The sequence below is a fragment of the Lissotriton helveticus genome, chromosome 11 (genome assembly GCF_964261635.1).
Source record: "Lissotriton helveticus chromosome 11, aLisHel1.1, whole genome shotgun sequence".
NCBI classification, from domain to species: domain Eukaryota; kingdom Metazoa; phylum Chordata; class Amphibia; order Caudata; family Salamandridae; genus Lissotriton; species Lissotriton helveticus.
The window spans coordinates 1,134,841,891-1,134,861,892 of NC_136072.1; the positions used below are offsets into that span (position 1 = coordinate 1,134,841,891).

At 43.3% G+C, this 20,002-nt stretch overlaps 1 protein-coding gene across 1 annotated transcript in view; it reads left to right on the top strand.

Annotated features, from left to right (window-relative positions):
* Positions 1–20,002, top strand: part of NOC4L (nucleolar complex associated 4 homolog) — a 97,980-nt gene that overhangs the window by 33,740 nt on the left and 44,238 nt on the right. The window contains exons 5-9 of the mRNA XM_078667887.1: positions 2,348–2,497; positions 3,615–3,714; positions 8,449–8,483; positions 14,545–14,595; positions 15,373–15,484. Coding sequence (XP_078524013.1) covers positions 2,348–2,497; positions 3,615–3,714; positions 8,449–8,483; positions 14,545–14,595; positions 15,373–15,484 — 448 coding nt within the window. The remainder of the gene's footprint in view (positions 1–2,347; positions 2,498–3,614; positions 3,715–8,448; positions 8,484–14,544; positions 14,596–15,372; positions 15,485–20,002) is intronic.

Below are 20,002 nucleotides of genomic sequence, written 5' to 3' on the forward strand. Positions count from 1 at the left end.
TGAGCTAAAGAATGATGATGGATTCAACCCAGATCATTTGACTGGGGGTGAGTGCTTGCAATGTTCAACACTCTGTCCATCATCCCCTTTGGTTTGGCTTTGTTCGCTCTAAGTTGGCAGGGTATGCCCAGACTTTGGTCCCTTGCTCACTTTGCCACTGGATTCAAGCTAGCCTGGCTGATGACGGCTGATTAGCCAGAAACCGGTCCCAGGATGCTTGATTCTGGTCCAGGGAAGACATGGCTTGGCAGTTCGGGCTGGACTGTTCCCATGAGGCACAGGGTCAGACTGATTTGCATATGGCCATGTCTGAACTGGGGTGGCAGAGTGGGCTAAAGAACGGTGATGGATTAAACCCAGATCTTTTGACTGGGGGTGAGTGCTTGCAATGTTCAACACTCCGTCCATCATCCCCTTTGGTTTTGCAGCTTTATTAACACTCTTGTTTGTATCTTCTTGGTGATATCGGTTTTCACTTGCACTCCAGTCAGTGTTTTGTAAGTCTGAATTTCTTTTCTTGTATGAATGTTGGTGGATGAAAAAGGTGTACTCCTTACATAGACACAGTCTGTAAGATAACATAGCAGGATAATGCAACTTGCTACAGATTTCTTTATAAAGAAAAATAGTAACAGGTTATGATCCCAATCAGTTGAGTGACTTTGGTATTTGTCAGGTGGTTAGTGCTTTATTTTTATATCACACATGCATTTAATGCCCTTATTACCAATAGTACCTCTCATTTTTCATCACTGTATTCTTCCAGTATTTGTGAAGTGTCCTAACATGAGGGGTTATATTACCTTTTTCTTCCAGGATACTCATTAGAATTTCAGAAAAGGGTGCATATATATTGGTGTCGCAATCAGTTTCATAAATCCATATTTAGAGGATGAACTGGAGCCTTTTCGTGTGCCACAAGGTGCGCATTGATCTTCTCCTCTTCTCGGGTACATTTTGGAGCTGCTCTGTTCCTCTGTGTTAAAGGTCAGCTGCCTGGCCTACAGCTAACATTAGTGGCTGCCTCACTACTGGAACCAATGCGCTGCACAGCCATCAAGCCAGCGATCCAGCAGAGCTCTGCACTGCCGGAGACCCTAGAAGTACCAGAGTACAGCGCTGCGGAGGGCCTGGAAGAAACAGGTCACAGCACCACCATCAAGTGCCGGGGACAGCAGAGCTCTAGAATACAAGCAAGATGCTGGCAGACCACAAAACTGATGCTGTCTCATCAGATAAACGTAAGATAAAGGGCTTACCCAGGATCGGGGGCACTGTCATCCTCGAGAATATATGAGGCTATGTGCCCCTAAGTATATTGGATTGTCAGCTAATCAAATACTCATTCGTAAACATTAGAAACTATTAGGGTTTATCAAAAGATTTAAGTTCCTTACAGAACGCAAAATATGGTTGGTGTCAAAATCAGGGAAAATGCATATATTCATAAATCATATGTAGGTAAATCGAATTGTACATTTTCTATGTTCAGAGTATACAATACATCAGTGCGAGTCTGCTCTATAAGCATCGCCTCCAAAATAAGAACTCTTTTAATAGGAACATACACAGTAAAATTCACAGTGGTCCTGAGGTGAACAAAATGTTACCTAGGCTCAGCAAAACACAATGCAGAATACAATGCAAAATTATCTATCCCCATCCTCTAAATGAATAATAATTAGTCCCCTTTTGCCCTAATGTCATCTCCTGTGACAATATAAATCTATTTACACATAATACAATGACACTTATGAAATAAATAGCCCACTGATTTCAAGCAGGAAGAACGCAAGAAACAGCAACATTTAAGAAGAAAGCTTCCTCTAGTTCTTAGAAAGAGCGCCATTTTAATTCACAGATGAAGATCGAGGAGGGTTACAACACCTATTGCATTCCGTAATGCTTTCACTTACACATTTTGCTTGCTGAATGTGGGGCCAGTGGTAAATGGTGGTAAATAACATTCTTCCAAATGCATGCAATTTTAAAGAGGTATTTACAGCAATATTTTTTTTACTTTTATTGTTGGAAAATGTATAAAGTCTTGGTAAAATAAGGATTATATATAAAAAAAAACGTTTTTTCTATTGAGCCCCATAGCCCATTTCCATGTCTCAGAAGTGATGATGAGCATCCCATAAGAATATTGCATGATCCCTTTATTCATCATGTAGTTTACCACCTCCAGAAGAGTGCGTGATTCCACTGAAATTGTTTTCAAGGAATGAGATCTGCATGGATCTTTCACAGGAATCTGTCCCTATGATAACATATCTGTTAAAATTGGTTGCTTCATTCAGGTCCGACACAGCCTTTCATTCTGTTTGTTTTATCTCTTCTGCAGTTGGTTGTTGATGGTCTTCTGCCATTACTCAAAGATTCGTCTCTTCTGATCTCCCGATTCCAAGAATACTTGGATTATGTCGATGTGCGATACTATGTGATGACTGGCATAAGCGACCATGTCTCCAAGGTCACCCAGAAATCAAAAGAGGTACAAGAACCTTGTCTAAACCTCCCACTCTCTTGCAGGCAGAAATCTTTAAATGGCTCACATTAAGGGTTGGATCATTAAAGTATGATACTTAGGGTAGGTTATTTCCTTAGACTTGATCCTCAAACGATTGTAGTGGAATTTGTTAAGTTCAATTCTACATCTACAACATCCGTATTCAAGATTATGCTGATTTAGGACAATAGCTAGAAAATTCTCAGAATAAATTGTTGCTGCATTCTCAATATCAAAGTTCACTTTTATAGAGTGCTCCAAAACTAATCCCACTGGTTTTTAGAGTGCCCGGTTTAGCAGAGAAAGGATTTCCAGTTTTTTCTATCGCAAAATCGACCCAAAAGGTATTTGAGCACTTTACATAAGCACCAGTTACATTACAGAAAGCTTTGTGTATGTGTCTGACTCTTGTCCCTGAGCACAACTGAAGCTCAGAGTTACCGCTGAGCAAGGACAAAGGGAGGCTTCCTGGGCCATTAGATCAGGGAGCCCGCCAGAGGAGCCGATCTCTGCTAAAAGATGCTCAATGACTAATGCATGCGGGGTCAGTTTACAGAGGCAAGACGCTACCATAGACTTCTTATCTTCTTAAACACAGTTGCCTCACTGTTCAATGTCTTGCCGAGCTGTCTAGGCAACTCTTAGTCCGATAAACACTAACTATATCATCGGGACATACGTTGTAGTCTGTGGCGTAGACAATTGTCATCGGGGCACGAAGTTCCTCTCCTGGACCTTTATTAGTCCTGTACATAATGGGAATTTAAGCCTTGAAAGGCAAAAAAACTCGATTGTGGGGTTGAGTTTCGAGTAGTCATTTATTTCAAATGTATAATAATAACAGAAAAATGCAGGTGTGGGCTTTTATGTGATATTGAATATCTGTGTACGATCCTTTCCACCCACCCTCTCATCCCTGTTTCATCTCCCCTGCCCTCCCATCACTGTTTCTTCACCCAGAGTTTCTTCTCCACCTTACCTCTGGTTCTCCCTGCCCGCCCCCATTCGCCACCCCCATCCGATTGCCAAAGCCAAAAACTTGCTCACAGGTGAGGCCTATTGGCTTTGCCAATGCTTTTTTTTTTTTTTCAATTTCTGACAGGCAGTGCTTCCAGTCTTCCAGCAGAATGTCTTTACACTTGCTTCCTCCATCACGATGCCAAGCGACGCAGCAGAGATGAACAATTACTTGGTGGAACAAGGTGAGGTTTTTTTTTTATGATCATCCAACTTTGTAAAGCAACTGTGCATTAGTAGGCTTGAAAAACTAACCTTCCTTGTAAATTCCAGGCTTTTTCTTAATTCACATTGTTGCCACCTGATCTTGTTTCAAAATTCAGTTTAAATAATGGAGTAAGGTTTAAGATGTAAGAGATCAGGAAGTGGGAATTCAGTCTCAACAACTGAATGCATTGGGCTTTATGTAAAAACTTTACAGGTTCATCATTTGGTCTACTATATGGATACTCACAAACATTTTCCCAGGTGCCAAAAGTCTTGTATGTGATGTTTATTTTAGTTTTTTCTGCCTCTTTCTTCATTATCACATATAAGTGGACCTCCCAATACAAGAATTCAGGGTGTGGGCTGTACAATAAACTATAATGTTGTTCATATATAATAGAAGCCCAAGGCACCCACATTGTGCACATAATAAGTGATTTTCCTCTTTAGTTCACTATTGGCGCTGTTGTCAGGGTGGGGGGACCCATGAATGTTTCTAAATTGATATTTGAAAACTATAACTTAAAAAAATATATATTCTTGGCACACTAGTATAATCTGATTTTTGTTATGGTGAAAAGGTTCTGCATATTAAGTATACTTTTAGAATTTTGAAGATACTTTAGCATATTTTTACACTCTTGCTGCAAGACGTCTTTTAAAAATGAAGGTGTTTCTAAATTCAAATGCATGAGACTAGTTACTTTATTTCTTTAACACACGTTAACCTTGAAATACATTCTTGCCTGCCTCATTAATTTTTTTTATTGTTAGTGCCTAGTCAAATAATCAGTAGCTCGGTGCTCTGTTGACTAGAGGACCACATGTAAAGGTCAAGAGGGCCGTGCATTGAGTATCAATGGTATGTTAGGATACTTGTGGGGGAGGGGAGTGGGCTCCAAGTAAGATACGATTAGGCTATCCTGTTTTAGGTGTAAACCTATATTAACTGATAAAACCCCATGAAAGGGAAAAGAGCCCTCACCAGTGTAAACATGTAAACACATGCACAACCACAATCTAAATGCCATTTATAAAAAGGAAAAGGAGAGCGAAAGAGTCATTTTAATTTCTTCCTGAAGGGGCCAGTACAGTGTAACTTTGTTGTATACGGTAGCTGCAAAAACACTGGGCTAACATTATTTTGCTTGAGTTTTGTTGTTTAGGGATGTCACTAAAATATTTTCTTCTTCCTTTTGCTTTTTTCAGTTTTGTGGTCTTTGGTCTAAACATTCAGGGTTTAGAAGTATGTTTTAGGTCTTAGTTAGTTATTTTAGAAATTGTAGAGAATCTGGAAATATCAAAATCATATTTGATATTTTGGCTATGTTTAATTATTTCACTGATCCGTGAAATGGCTGGTTTCATTAGAATTTTCCCCAAAATGTACCATCGCATTTACCCACAGACAGAGAATGGGTGTAACCCTTTGATACATCAGCCCCCTTTTCTAGCTAGTCATTGATTGTAGGTGAATTGCCAAACACCTTAGGCTAAAATCATTCAATGCTAGGTGTAATGACGGGTATATGTGCAAAGAGTACTGTCACCAAGCATCTGGGATAGTGGTGAAAACATGATACCAGCCTTTTGGAAAACATGGAACGCTGTGTCACTTGAAATGCTGCTGCATAAAGTTCTTACCAAGTTCAACGAAGAATGGAGTGATATTGTTTGTATTTGTAGTGATTCAACTATGTATATGAAAAAGTTGTGCAATGACATGTCAAAATCGGTACCTGAGCTGAAGTGCTTCCCTGTAAGAGATCCTTGCCACTTGCTAGATGGTATGATTAAAGCATCTTTACAATCTTCAGAGTTAATGAAGAATGCTATTACCTTTGTAGTCCATTCTGGTGCACTTTTTCAGAATGCGTGGGACCTAAAACGCAAATATTTCTCATTTGTGCTCTGTGTGGCATCAAAGAAAGAGTTATTCCAACTGTATCATTTAGCCGGTGGTTTTCAGTCCTAGAGGCCATGAAGGCTAAATTATCAATGTGGTGTCTGTTTACACTCCACGGCATCAGTAATCCGATAAAAGAAACCTGGAATGGATCCGATCTTTCCTCACCGACCGAACACGGAGAGTCAGGCTACCACCATTCCACTCTGACCCCACAGAAATCGGCTGCGGAGTGCCTCGGGCACCTCCCTGAGCCCACGCTCTTCAACATCTATGAGGCCCCGTTTGCAGCCTTCGTCAGGAACCACAGACTCAACATCGTGTCCTACGCCGACGACACTCAGCTGATCTCCGTCACCAACTAACCCACAGTCTTTACGAACAACTTCCAATATGGGATGAAGGCTGTTGCCACCTGGATGAAGGACAACTGCCTCAAGCTAAACTCAGAGAAGACCGAAGTCCTCATTCTGGGCTCCACCCCCTCTACCTGGAATGATTCTTGGCGGCCCGCAGATCTTGCACTCACCCACAGACCACATCTGAAATCTTAGCATCATCTTGGACTCCTCGCTCACCATGAACCTCCAGATCAACGCTGTCTCATCATCCTGCTTCCTCACGCTACACCTGCTCCTAAATATCTTCAAGTGGATCCCCACTTAGTTCAGAAAGACAGTCATCCACTCACTCACTCATCAGCAGCAGACTCTACTACGGCAACGCGCTCTCCGCCGGCATCATCCAGAAACTCCTCAAACTGCAAAGCATCCAGAGCACCTCCGCCAGACTCCTCAACAGTATCCCCCACCACAGCCACATGAGTAGCCACCTGGGAGACCTTCACTGGCTCCCCGTCAACAAAAGAATCGCCGTCAAGCTCCTCACACACGCCTACAAGCCCTACACCACACGGGTCCCGCATACCTCAACCACCGTCTCGCATTCCACGCACCCACTAGAGATCTCCACTTCGCACATCCCACGTATCTGCAAGACCATGGGAGAAGATCCTTCTCCTACCTCGCAGCAAAGACCTGGAGCGCCCTGCCTCTCCACCTAAGGCAGTTACAGTCACTGCCCCAATTCAGGAAGGACCTCAAGACCTGGCTCTTCAACTGATCCACAGTGCCTGCCACAGATCAACATTCCACCCCCCTTACAGGGGAGTAGTCGCCCTTTCCAAGTCGCTATATTGATTGCTTACAACATTTTTGCTTAGTGATGATGCCAAAGGCAAGAAATGTGAGAATCTTCGGTCTCATATTGATAGTTATGTGAAAAAGGACACTCTACTGCATTCTTAGATTTTTACAGGAAAACATGACTGCTGTAGTGGGCATAATAAAAAAAACTAGAGTCTGAAAACACCCTTGTCTACCAAGTGTTCAGCATAATTGGTGTAGATGTGTAACATCTCCTTGAGAGTAGGCTGGGCAACACTTTTAGTGACTTTGGCACTTCAACATGTTCCATGTTAGAACGTTTGCCACTTGGTTAGCTAAGAAATGTTGAGGAACTATTCAGGAAATGTCATTTTACAGTGCATGAGAAATGGTTTGCAATGATGCTTAGGAATGTCCCTTCACCAACCATAGCATTTGAAGTCAACGAAGTCTCACTGTGGTACTCTGCACGAGTTCTTGATCCCTTCCGTAAAGGGGAATTTTCTCCAGACTTTGAAAAGAACTGCTTCATTTTTTACTTCTTCAATAACTCTGAGGGCATATATGCCTTGTTCAATGCATATGTTGCAGAACCTGTCCTAGACAATCGCAATCTTCAGGTGCACCAGTATTGGCATGGAAAGCTATGTCAGTGGCCACAGTTGGCAAATTGTGTACTAGCTGTTTTAACGTTGCTAGTCTCAATGACAATTTTGAGAGGGCCTTTTCACAGATTAAAGTTTACAGGAGAAGGAAAGAGCGAGCGTGCATGACCAAAGACTTTCACAGAAGAAGTATTGTATGGTGTAGTTAAATGTATAAAAATGTATTCAGACCTCATTTACAATGTACATACACTATCAGTGCAGAAAGCAAGCAAGCAATAAAAGCAAAACATTCCATAAACACAGGAAAATACTGTTTCTGGTGTTTTTAGTGGCGCTAAAATGTGTAACCACTGATAACCACTGTTTTTTTAGGTATTGAAATCACTGAAAGCACTGAAAATCCCCCACCAGGATTAACAAATAATAAACACTGAACACAGGAAAGTCTAGATAAGATTTACTTGGAAAACGCTACTTTCTAGAGTAAAACAGAGTAAAACAGATGCACAGCATAGATTATTCTGTCCATTATACAAACAGATTTATCATTAACAGAGCAAAGATCTGGTGCATGTATGAAGGGAAGGGCGTGTACTTGTCGGGGAGAGAAAATAGGTAAAAATAGGTGGGAAAATTGCCAACTGGGCAGTGAACAGTGTTTCAATCGGTTTTATAACAAATTGAGTGTGTCATGTTTGATCTTTATCGTCACACCATTGTGAGGCTGTAAATTTGCCGGTGGTTTTTGATTCCACTATTGTTTTTACTAAGCGGAGGATTTCTGCTGTGTACCATCCTCTTACAATGAATAAATAAATCTCTCAATTTATCACTGTGCAAAGCAGCTGTCTGGATTGTCCTGTGGATGAGTGTGGGACAAATGTTAGTATATTGGAAGTGATCAATGGAACAAAAACAGGACTGCTGGCTCATCCATCCTAACCAGCCACTTCATCATTAGTTGTTGAACCAACATGCCATTGAATACATGTGCTTCATCTGACCAATACACTCTTTGTTTTAAATCTCTAGCGAACCCGGAGGAGTGGAAGGTGACCAAGCTAAAGGTAGGTTGTGGTGTGGGCTGGATTTTGAGATTACTCTTTGTTGTGAAAATAGGTTTGAGGGTGAGTTTGACATTGCGGTCAATTGTAGTTTTGGGTTTGGTGTTCTGAGATGTGAGTTTTTATTTCCTGGGCCATGGTTGCTCTATGATTGTTGTATCCTGTGATAATGAATTGGAGGGTGCTCTTGAATAGCTATGTTTTGGGCTAAGTTGGAGGACACAGTTTGTGTGTTGCACATAATGGGTTTAAATTATGGTGAAGGGCCAATAAGATATTGAACTATGTATTTAGTGACTCCTGTGTGCGGCTTTCCTGTGAGAATTGAATGTGTTTGTAAAGAAAATTAAACTGACAAATGACTAGTTTGCTGTGAACAGAGTCATTAAACTATTTTCCTTTTTTGTCATTTTCATGGACTGGATCCTATGCTTCTCATTCATTTTCCACCCCCTTTCAATGAACCCCGCCTCCCCCAGTCACATAATTTACCTCATCCCAACATTTTTTAATACAATCTTGTTAAACAACCACCTGGTGGTTGTTTAACAAGATTGTATTAAAAAATGTTTAAATAAGAATGGAACCAAAAAAACCAAATTATGGATGTTAACATTATGTGCAATGTCTCATTTGAGAAAATACTTTTTTACATTTTAATCATTTGTATGCTTTTCATTATTATTTAGCAAAACTGTCCTGAAGAAGGTGTTTATTACAATAAAGAAACGCTGCGTCGACAACTGTTTTTCCGAATCTTTTTAATGTGTTTTTATCTAATGGTGTATACAAATGTATTGCAATACATTGTATTCTTTTTAACTCTGATTTGTAATTGTTAATCTATTATTTTTTAACTTGTGTATTTTTCTGGCATTGCACCAACGATTGTTTCTATTGTGTTCCATAATTCTATTGACCACCAGCATATGTATTTTGTGTTTAGAATCCCCAATCAATGGGTTTTTGTTAGGAACACTCTTTTGCTTTATGTATTTCCCCTGTCCCGGATTGGTTCAATAGGGGACCTCCCTTTTTTCTTTTTTTTCTTTATTCACAGTCACATGAGCCTTAGGTCCCTACAGTACATGTGCCATTCACAGGTATTGTAAATGCAGTGAAGCCATTTTAAACCATGGGCTGGGAGTTTGGCACCCCGAACTCCACTCTCCATTATGGATTTATTGAAGTATGGTATCAAGCTTCTCAGCCCATTAAACCCACACTGATGCCAGTGTTGGATTGGATATAAAATGCCCTCAAAGGGCATCTTAGAGATGCGCCCTGAAAAACGACCTAACTCTATTGTCCTGGCTGAGTGACTGCTCGCCACCTGCCACCGTCAGACATGTTTCTGGACCCCTGGGCCAAGAACCTCCCGCTCTCGGGGGCCTGAAACAAAGCACATCCTTGGCAGAGGTGACAAGCCTCCTCTACCAGGATGGGTAGGATCCACAAAGGGGAAGCTTCAAAGGCTTGCTGCCCTTGTTAGCTGACCCTGTCTTTTGCTGCTCCCAGCAACTGGCTCCCACCCATTTTAACCCACACTTTGGGAGAAAGACTCGGCGGGGAAACCAAGATAGGAGAATAGGTGTGCCCACCTTGGCCAACTCCACCCCTCAGGTGAAGAAGGCGAGGAGACACGCAACTCTGTCCCCACCATCTTTAAGGTGGGTGGAAACCCGCCAACTGGAGGGAGGCTTATGCCCCTCCTACCACTGGAGGGTGGCATAATAATAAAACCACTTTTAGAGCGCCTGGTTACACTAAAGACAGTGTGTCCCCGCGCTTAGAAATGCTACAGCTGCCTGAAGAGGCCGAGGCCCGGGGCCAGTCTGGGTCCTGGGCTATAGAGACAGTTATTCCCTTGGAAAGAGGTAGGTTTTTAGTTTTAATCTGAATATTGTTTCTGAGGGCTCCATGCGCAGGTCAAGAGGGAGATTGTTCCAGTGCTTGCTCGCAAGAAAGCGAAAGGAGCTACCTCCCATCCTGGTCCTGCGTACACGAGGGAGTTGAAACAGCATTGCTCCAGCAGATCTAAGGTTCCGGGTAGGGCGGTGAATAGTCAGAAGGTTGCGCAGGTACCTTGGCCCTTTACCCTGGGCTATGCGGTGAGCGAAACGGAGAGCTTTAAACTTAATGCGCTCCTCGATGGGGAGCCAATGAAGTTTTCGTAATGCTGTTTTGCCAGATGCCCTGCGCGGGAGATTAAGTACCAGGCGGGCAGCAGCATTTTGGACGCATTGTAATTGGTGTAGGCCTTTCCTGCTTAGTCCTAAGAGAAGAGCGTTGCCGTAGTCCTAATGTGGAGTCACTAGGGCATGAATAAGAGTCTTCCTAGCATTGATGGGAAGCAGATCGAGAACTTTACGGAGTGTTTTTAGTATTCCAAAACATTAACCCGTAATTTTGCTGATCTGCTGTTTAAAGGAAAACTCCGCATCCAACCATATTCCTAGATTCTTAACAGAATACGCTGGGCGGGGAACCGCTCCTAGTTCTGATGGCCACCAGGCCTGCGACCAGGCATAGGGGGACTTACCAACCATCAATAGTTCAGTTTTATCGCCATTGAGGCGGAGGCAGTTGTTATTCATCCACCCTGCTACCGATCGCATACAGTTGGAAAAATTAATGGCATCCTCAGCCTGATTGTGAGTGAGTTTAATTATTAGTTGGGTATCGTCAGCATATGTGACGATATCCACACCAAAAGCTTCCACCATGTGGGCTAGGGGCTCCATGTAAAGATTAAATAGCGTGGGGCTCAGACTTGAGCCCTGTGGAACCCCGTGTCTCAGTTTGCGAAGAGACGATTTGTGAGGAGGGCAGTGCACCTGAAAACTCCTGTTTTATAAAAAGGATCCTATCCAATCTAGGACTGGCCCCCCCAACTCCCAGATCTGAGAGGCGAGACAGCAGCGTTGAGTGCAGCACGGTGTCAAATGCTGCACTAAGATCTAATAAAACCAACGCTGCTGTCTGCCCCTCATCTGCAAGTTGTCTCAAACATTCTGTGGAGAAGAGAACCGCCGACTCGGTAGAGTGGCCTGCTCTGAACCCTGACTGCGTGGAGTGGAGAAGAGAGTTTTCCTCAACAAATTTCATGAGTTGACTATTCACTATCTTCTCCACAACTTTCCCACAGAAGGGGAGAAGGGAGATAGGACGGAGATTTTGTAACTGGAAAATATGTATATTAGCTTTTTTTTTCAGTGGTATTACTTGTGCCATCTTCCATACGTCAGGCACATGACATTCCTGAAAGGACAGAGTGATCAGGTGTTCAATCTGCTCAATCATACAGTCAATGACTTCCCTACAACGATTAGGGGCAATCACATCAAGGGGGGAGCCAGACTGAATGCCGTTAATGATGGTGAGCAGGTCAACTCTCTCAGGAACTATAAAGTGAGTCAAATGGGCCTTAGTGGCAGAATCACTTCTCACTACTGCCTCTTTAGTTGGCGTGTTACCTATGAAGGTGGCATGTATTAAATCCACTTTTTTTAAATGAAAAAGTCAGCGATATCATCGCATAGTGTATTGGTGTAGGTATCTTGAGCCTCAAGTCTGGATGGGGCCGTAAGCTCTTTGTAGATCACGAAGAGTTCCTTGGTAGGATTTTTTGCAGATTCAGTACGTCCTTTAAAATGAGCACCTTTAGCTGTTCTTACGAGTTTATAATATATTTTTAATTCTTTCTTATAGTTCAGCGTGTCCACTGGATTATAGTTTTTCCTCCAACTCCGTTCAGTTTTTTACATTTGGCTTTGGCTTCTTTAAGTTCTTTAGAGAACCAGGGAGCAGTTTTAGCTTTCCTAACGGGAGGTTTAAGAGTCCATGGTGCTACTGTATCTAGGGCCCTAGACACCCATTTCTCATAATTATCCCATGCCTTAAGCAGGGTGTCACTGGGAGGGGGAGGGTCATTAGGAAGGGCGAGTTTGAAGTTTTCCTGCGTAAACTTCTTCCAGTTTCTATATTTCGTAGGCCTGGTTTTGGTCCCACTGTAGTCCTGGGGGCCGATCTCAACTTCGAAAGGGATAACAAAATGGTCTGACCAAATAATTTGCAATGGTGTGGCAATTTTAATTCCTTCCCAGTTAGCAAAAACAGGATCTAAAAGATGACCACGTTGATGCGACGGGGCAGTGGATTGGAGTTTAAGTGACCGAGATTTCAGAGCATCCACCACACATAATAGGGGGTATACCCGTCCCAAGGTAGAGACCCATTGGTCCCAACCTGTACCTACCTGAAACTCTCCTAAATTTAGTATTTAGGGGGCAACCTAGAACCATGCCATCTCAGACAAGCAAGAAGAAGGACCGAAGAGCCGTGCTGAAGGAAGAAGAGTAGGGCACCAACTGCTTTGGTCTCAGCACTACCAGCCTGTCCCGACCTAGACCTGCACCAGCGGAATCTTTGCGTAGCCAGCAGCCCCCAGAACCCAGAGGACCTGCCCTGCCTTCCCTACAATCTCGGTCTCCCATGAGCACCAGACTTGCTCAAGAGCAAGACTCTGGCTCCAGCTGAATCCGCGAGTCTGCACCCGACGCCTACAACCCAAGTTCGAGTGGCCCAACCCTACAAGAAGGTACCCCAGCGAGCCTGACCTGGGAACTGGTGATCCCTGACCTACCTCACACCTCCTGACGACGCCTGCAGCCTCTACATGAAGGACCCCCCCTCCCCCGACTACGACTTGAGCTGGTAAGGAAACCAGACACCTAAAGACAACCCTGCACCAGATGCCCCACAGTCTTGGGCGGCCCAACTGACGGTTTACAGGCATCCCCCTGCTTCCTAACTTACCCCTCCAACCGATGGTCGCCTCCAGGAAGCCTCTCTGCCCAAACGTGCAGTCTTTGTTCCGACCGGAGAGCTCAACAGGGCACCAATTGCCAAATTAGTCATCTGCACCCGGCCACCCCTGTACCCCTATGCCGCTGTGGGTGCATAGTGTGTGCTAACTCTGATCCCCCTTTGCCTTGAGCTTAACTCTAGGAGCTTTGCTCCCTCAACCCCGTGGCTTGCCCGAGAGCAGCCACCAACAGATGGCCCCATAGACTGACATTGGGCCTCAGTAATCTGCACCTGGCTGCCCTAGTGCCGTTGAGGGTGCTCTTTGAGTACATTGTTGACCCAGGGGGAACTCTGGTTCTAACCCCCAGAAACTCAACACTAAAGACAGATTGCTTACTTGCAACCGATAACCACATTTTCCTCCATAAGTTTGCATTGGCTGTTTTTCTTCTGAAAAAGTTCTAAGTGTTGAGTTGTGTTTGTATGGAAAACGAAGCAACTTTGTTTTAATATCTAAATACTTCACTTACCTTTGTCTAGGAAATGTCCCTGTGTGATATCTAGGCATATCACACCTAGTAGAAAAACGTATCTAAAAAGTAATCATAAAGTAATTAAAAGTATCAACTGTGTTTAAATGTTTTACAAACCTGTAACAAAATCAGTTTCACCCAGCTTGTGTATTCTGATCAACCTGTTTTGAAAAGTACAATGTTACTTACCTGGGCCAAGTCCTTCTTGGTACTAAAAATAAAATACAACTAAAGAAATATATTTTATAAACAAACACTTGGTCTGAGTTTAGCCTTTGAGTGTGCAACATAATTTCTTGCCTGAGTGTGTGCAATAAATGCTTAACACTACCCTCTGATAAAGCCTTACAGCTCACACAGATTACCACAAATGGAGAGTAAGGTGTTATCTACTTTTACCTCTGTAAGCTGTTGGGGGATTCACTGAACTCTATGCACACTATACGTTACTTTGGTATAGTATATACAGAGCCAGCTTCCTACATGTATCAAACACACCACAGTAGACATTACTGCTCAATGCAGAGAGGGTAGTGACATTGCTGCCTGTTGCTGAATGGTGCTGTGGGACAGGAAGATGTAGGAAGGAAGAAAGTCATATGCTGGTCTTAAGTGTTGGGGGAAGTAGATATTTTGCAGTATCTGAGTTCCAGGATCCTTCTGCAACTTCCTGGGTTCTCCATGACCGATGTGTGTGGCTCATATTTTTTTTTCATTTTCAGGAACACAAGCGTGTCTTTGAGAAAATGTGGTTGGGATTCCTGAAGCACAAGGTAAACTCATTGTCTTGGGTGGGAGCTGTTCCTTGCTTAGTGAAAGTTTGGGCTCACTAGTGGCTTCATTTATAGTTTTCTGTGGTACTATTTAGTGAGCTCAGCTGCTGATGGATGTATTAACCATTATCACAGTGCCCCTTCTTACATTTTTCTTTATAATATCTAAACCTGGACTCACCATCCATCAACTTTGTGTTTGTTTTGAAATGGATGTAAATATGTTTGTGACCCTGTAGTGGATTTGCTTGTGGCCCATCGTTGGTTCACATCCTTCTGCTGCCATTGGATATTAATTTCAGCAGTCAAGGGGGGTCATGGCCTGGGTTGCCCAAGAACGAGAGTAGGCTCATATTACAGGGCTCTGAACATAAGCACATTGTACATGGATTACTCCAGAGAAATCAGTATAATTTAACCAGTACTGAGTAGAACTTTTATTGACATAGCAATGAATTGTCGTGCAAATCCTAGTAATCAGTCTGGATATGGACGACTACATTTTTAATTTTTAAAGAAAAAAGGTTAGTTGGTTGTTGAGAAGATGAAATGTATGTATGGGGGAGGGTTTTTATTTTTAATATATTTTGAGACCTATATTCAATATTACAAATTAGCACAATAAAAGTTGTTCACAACTAATAAAACTACTAAACAAGATTAAACAATCAACGTTAAAACCTATAGTTATACAAGAGAAAGAGTCCAGGTTAACCACCTACCTTTGTGGAGCTTGGAAAATTGTCTTAATAGGTTTGTTTGTATTTTTGTTTACAGCTGCACCCTGGCCTGTACAAGAAGGTGCTTGTGATCTTGCACGAGTCCATTCTGCCTCATATGAGCAAGCCTACTTTGATGATAGACTTTTTGACGGCCGCCTATGATGTTGGTAAGTCTAAGGCCACCTTGTGGGCTGGAATTTTTCTCAAATAGTGAGGATTAGAACCACTCTTTTGCTGAGATAGGAAGGCAAGCCAACTCTTAAATCATTTTGAAATGGAATGCCAAGGCCTACCGCGTGAACAAGTGCAGCATCTGGGAACCTTTAACCCCAGTGACCGAGAGTAGGCTGTGGAAGTAGGTTTGCACACAAGTAAGTAGATGGTGGTGCTGGGCCTTCTAGCAAGGTACTGTAAAGTTCTGCTTGCTCATAAAGAACATTTTTTTTCCTGTTGGGAAAGAATTGGACTAAATTTGCATCTGATTCCTTAAAGGGTTATGGTAATATTTGTCAGGAACTTTTAGACTGTGTACCTGACCTTGAGGTAATGAAAGCATCCTTTAGGAGCACAATAAAGGGTAGGTTAAATGTTTGTTTGATAAATAGATTATCTTTATAGGTGTTTGAAGAGCTCTCTGAGTTAAACGTCAGGCAGGTATTGGTTTTAGAAGATGAAGGGGCTTGACTTCACTGGGCTCTGAAGAGTCCCTTCCAAAACATTGTTTTTCTGTCAGTTACAGTGATAAGGCATGTTCGTTTTTTTTTATTTTTATTATCTTTATTTGAATTTCCAACAATTTAAGCCCCCCCCCAGTCCTTCCCACCCTTGTCAGACAAGACATACAAGAAAATTTAATACAAATCAACAGATCATGTATAAATAAGTAGTTACAAAGAACATCCAAACGCGAACTTAAAAGATTACATAACACCATACAAATGATAATAACAATATATACCACTAGGTATTACCTTGGGATTGAGACCATTCGATCAGAGGAGACCAGATTCCTGCCTTTTCTTTAATATATAGCAGTTTCTAAATTAAAAATTGCCAAGAGCCTAGCAAACCACTGTTGAAACGATGGCGAAATGGGATCAAGCCAAGCCGAGCATATACATATTCTCAGTACAGCCATTGCAATAAAGACAAGTTCATGGCCGGTTCTAGGGTTACTGGGGCTTGTGGCCTCCAATAAAACCACTTCATTAGTCAAAACTATTTCAGTTTTTAGAAGAACAAACAAATTTCTCAATCCTTGTTTTTAAAGAAGTTAAAAAAGAAAAAAGAAGAAAAAATATGTATACAATCGGCATTTGGTAACATACATCTGAAACAGCAAGTCCCTCTGCCACTCCCCCATTTAGCAATTCTATCCGGGGTATAGTACATAAAAAAACATGTCTTGTAAAACTGAGCTTGAAGTTTAGTTGACAGGAGGATTGTTTGTGACATACAATATGATATTTACATTCTTCCAAGATTATAGACAGTTTCCCCTGCCATTTCTGAGCCGTTTTTTCTAAATCATCCGGAAATTGTGTTAGTATGAGAGAGTAGATCCCCCAATAGTGATTTTTTTGGTATCATTTAATGTGTCAACTGAGGTAATTTTCTCCGATAAGGCATGTTCTGGAGTGTACTAATCTGAACAATGTTTACAATTTAATTTCAAAGTACCAGTAAACCAATGTGGAATGGGAGTAGAATGAAGAGGCACATTTGCACTTTGAAAGGAGAAAAGAATGCAAGGATTATCTTGTTTTAATAAAGGACGATAGATGCATGGAGCAGCCTCATCAAGCCATGATGGAAAATATTAACAATTTAATGATGACCAAATATAGGAGCGTCCTCTTTGAGAACAACTTCAGAAACCATGCAAGTTAAGATGTATTACACCAGTTACCTTTTCTGTTGCCATTTCAAGCTTACTTTGACAAACTTGTCTCAAATTCAGAAAATTACATGTTGCAAGATCCTCTGCGTACAAATATTTGTGACGGGTCACATTTATCTGGCACCTGGTAGATTGTGCGCGCAATCTTAGAATCCCCAGGCACTGGCCGAGGGCTCATTGGATGACATTTCCACTTCTATCCCTTATCTCTGCTCCTGCAGACTTGGAGCACATGCACTTTGACAATCCTTTTCTTCTTGCTCCAAATGTCATAATCATTGTTTCTTAGTGAGAGAGGACATTAACTTTCAGGAAGAACACCATTCGTAGTTAACCTTCATCCATTTGTTTTGAATTTGTATGCTCAAGCTGCAGGGGCAGATTTTTGTTCTATTTAGATAGTCACCATATATATATTTTAACTATTCTACCAGTGGCAGCTAAAGAAATTTAGGACAAGAACTCTGAATTAGTAATACTTTGCACCATCACTACATTTTATTTTCAAGCAGTCCAGCAGAAGTCATCAAAACCTTACGAATTAACATGATATGCTAAGGCATGCCGTACTCTTTGCAAAATACCTCACTTAACCAGTGGCTATCTTTGTGGTTTGCAGCCTATTTTGTATGGTTCTACTCTCATACCAGGATGTTTGGGGTTTGGGTATTTGCTTTTACTTTTTTTTTTTGTATAAATTCTTTTTATTGAGATTAAGACCAAACAGCGTCCAACATGGTCACACATAAGGGTTACAAATGCGCACAGCAGATCATACAGAGGGTACAGTGTTACATCATCATTATGGCAATAAGACTGCAATAAATCAAAACAATTAGTAGTCAACCTCAAGTACCGATCGCCGAGGCTGGGGGGGTTCGCAGATGTCGCCTCTGTGGTCATTCCATTTGTCCCATATCTCCCCCATTTGTGGGGGCACCCTCGGGCTACATACACAGTCTTCTCTTGCAACATGCACCAGTCCATGTCTCGTTTCCATTCAGAGAGACGTGACTGCCACCCAGAGTCTTGCAATAATACGCTTAGCCACCATCTGGCCAAGCGTTACCCAGAGCCTGCCTCTAGCTGGTAAGTCCGCTGGCTCCCATATGTTCAGAATGCAGCGCTTCGCCTCTGGGCGCAACTCTATCCCCCAAACATTCTGCATGCAGCGCACCACCTTCACCCAATAGGCCTGCAATAGTGGGCACTCCCATAGCATATGAAGGAAAGAGCCAGCCATTCCGCACCCCCTCCTACACTCGTCACCCTCACACCTGCCCATCCTTTTCAGCCTTGTGTTTGATATGTACACTCTATGTAGAGTTTCAAGTTGGATGAGCCGCAGCCTAGATGAGATAGCCACCTCCTTAGGGGAGGCCAGCGCACTCCTCCACTCCTCCTCGTCGATTTCTAGACCATCAGCATCCCCCCTTCCCTTAAGGCCCTGGAGCAAATCTGGAAGATTATTTATCAATTTCTTGTAGGTGAGTGAGATTGCGTGTTCCTGAATGTGTCCATCCAACAGTCTGTCTTCAAGGGGGGATGCTTGTGGGGGCACAGTACCCTGTGGGATGTTTTTCTGCAGTGAATGACGGACTTGGAGGTACCGAAAGTACTCAGTGTCTGCGAGCTCATATGCAGTCTGTAGGGATGGAAAGGATTTGACCCCGTTAGAGTCCCAAAGATCCCCTATCCGGGAGATACCGATAAGGTCCCAGTTCCGGAACCCCTTCGTACGGCCCAGGAGGCCAAGTCGTTCTGAAACCCAGAGCGGGGTGGCCAGGGTGAGCCTATTGTGCCAGCCCATATTACGTTGGACAATGTGCCACAATTGCACTGTGTGGAGAGGCGTCCCCGTAAGTACGTCTCTACCTGGCCGTGAGTACAGCGCTGCTTCATAATTCCCACCCGGCAGGAGTCACCTGTCCATGCCATACCCGGGTCGTTACCGTCGCAATAGGTACCCTGGTTAATGGCCGATAGATGTGCGGCCCAGTAGTACTTGGGTATGTCGGGTAGGGCGATCCCTCCATCGTACCACCCCAAAGTCAGCTTCTGCAGAGCTATTCTGGGTGCACCGGACCACAGGAGGTTTCTCGGCGCCGCCTCAACAGCCGTGAAATATGAAGAGGAAATCAAGTCAGGGTAATTCTGCAGGGCATAAAGAAATCGGGGCAGCGCCATCATTTTAAAAAGTGCCACCCGGCCAACAGGGAAATCGGGAGCTTCTGCCAGGCAGCAGAATCGCGCTTAAGCCTCGTAAGGGGCGGGAGCAAATTTCTATCATACATGGCGGTCTTGTCTTTCGATACAAAAATGCCCAACTATATGAAGCCCTCGGTGACCACCTTTATGGGACAGTCATGTGGAAGTACGGGGGTGGCACCGTGGAGGACATATAAAAGGGATTTACTCCAGTTGATGCTGTATCCGGAGTTCTTGCCAAAGTTTGTAAAAATATCCAGAGCCACGATCAGCAACCTCCGGGGCCGCGAGAGGTAGAGGAGGATGTCGTCTGCGTACAGGGAGATCCTGTCCTCCCAACAGTCAGCCCACCGAAGTCCTTTAAGGGAGACGTCCTGTCTGATCCAGGTGGCCAGCGGCTCAAGGGAAAGGGCAAACAGAAGGGGCGAGAGCGGGCACCCCTGGCGAGTCCCCCTCTCCAGGGTGAAGGCCTCTGAGACCTTATTGTTCACGACCACCTGGGCAAGCGGCTTGGAATAGAGGAGCCGCACCCAAGAGATAAAGCTGGGGCTGAAACCCAGTTCGCGAAGGACCACCA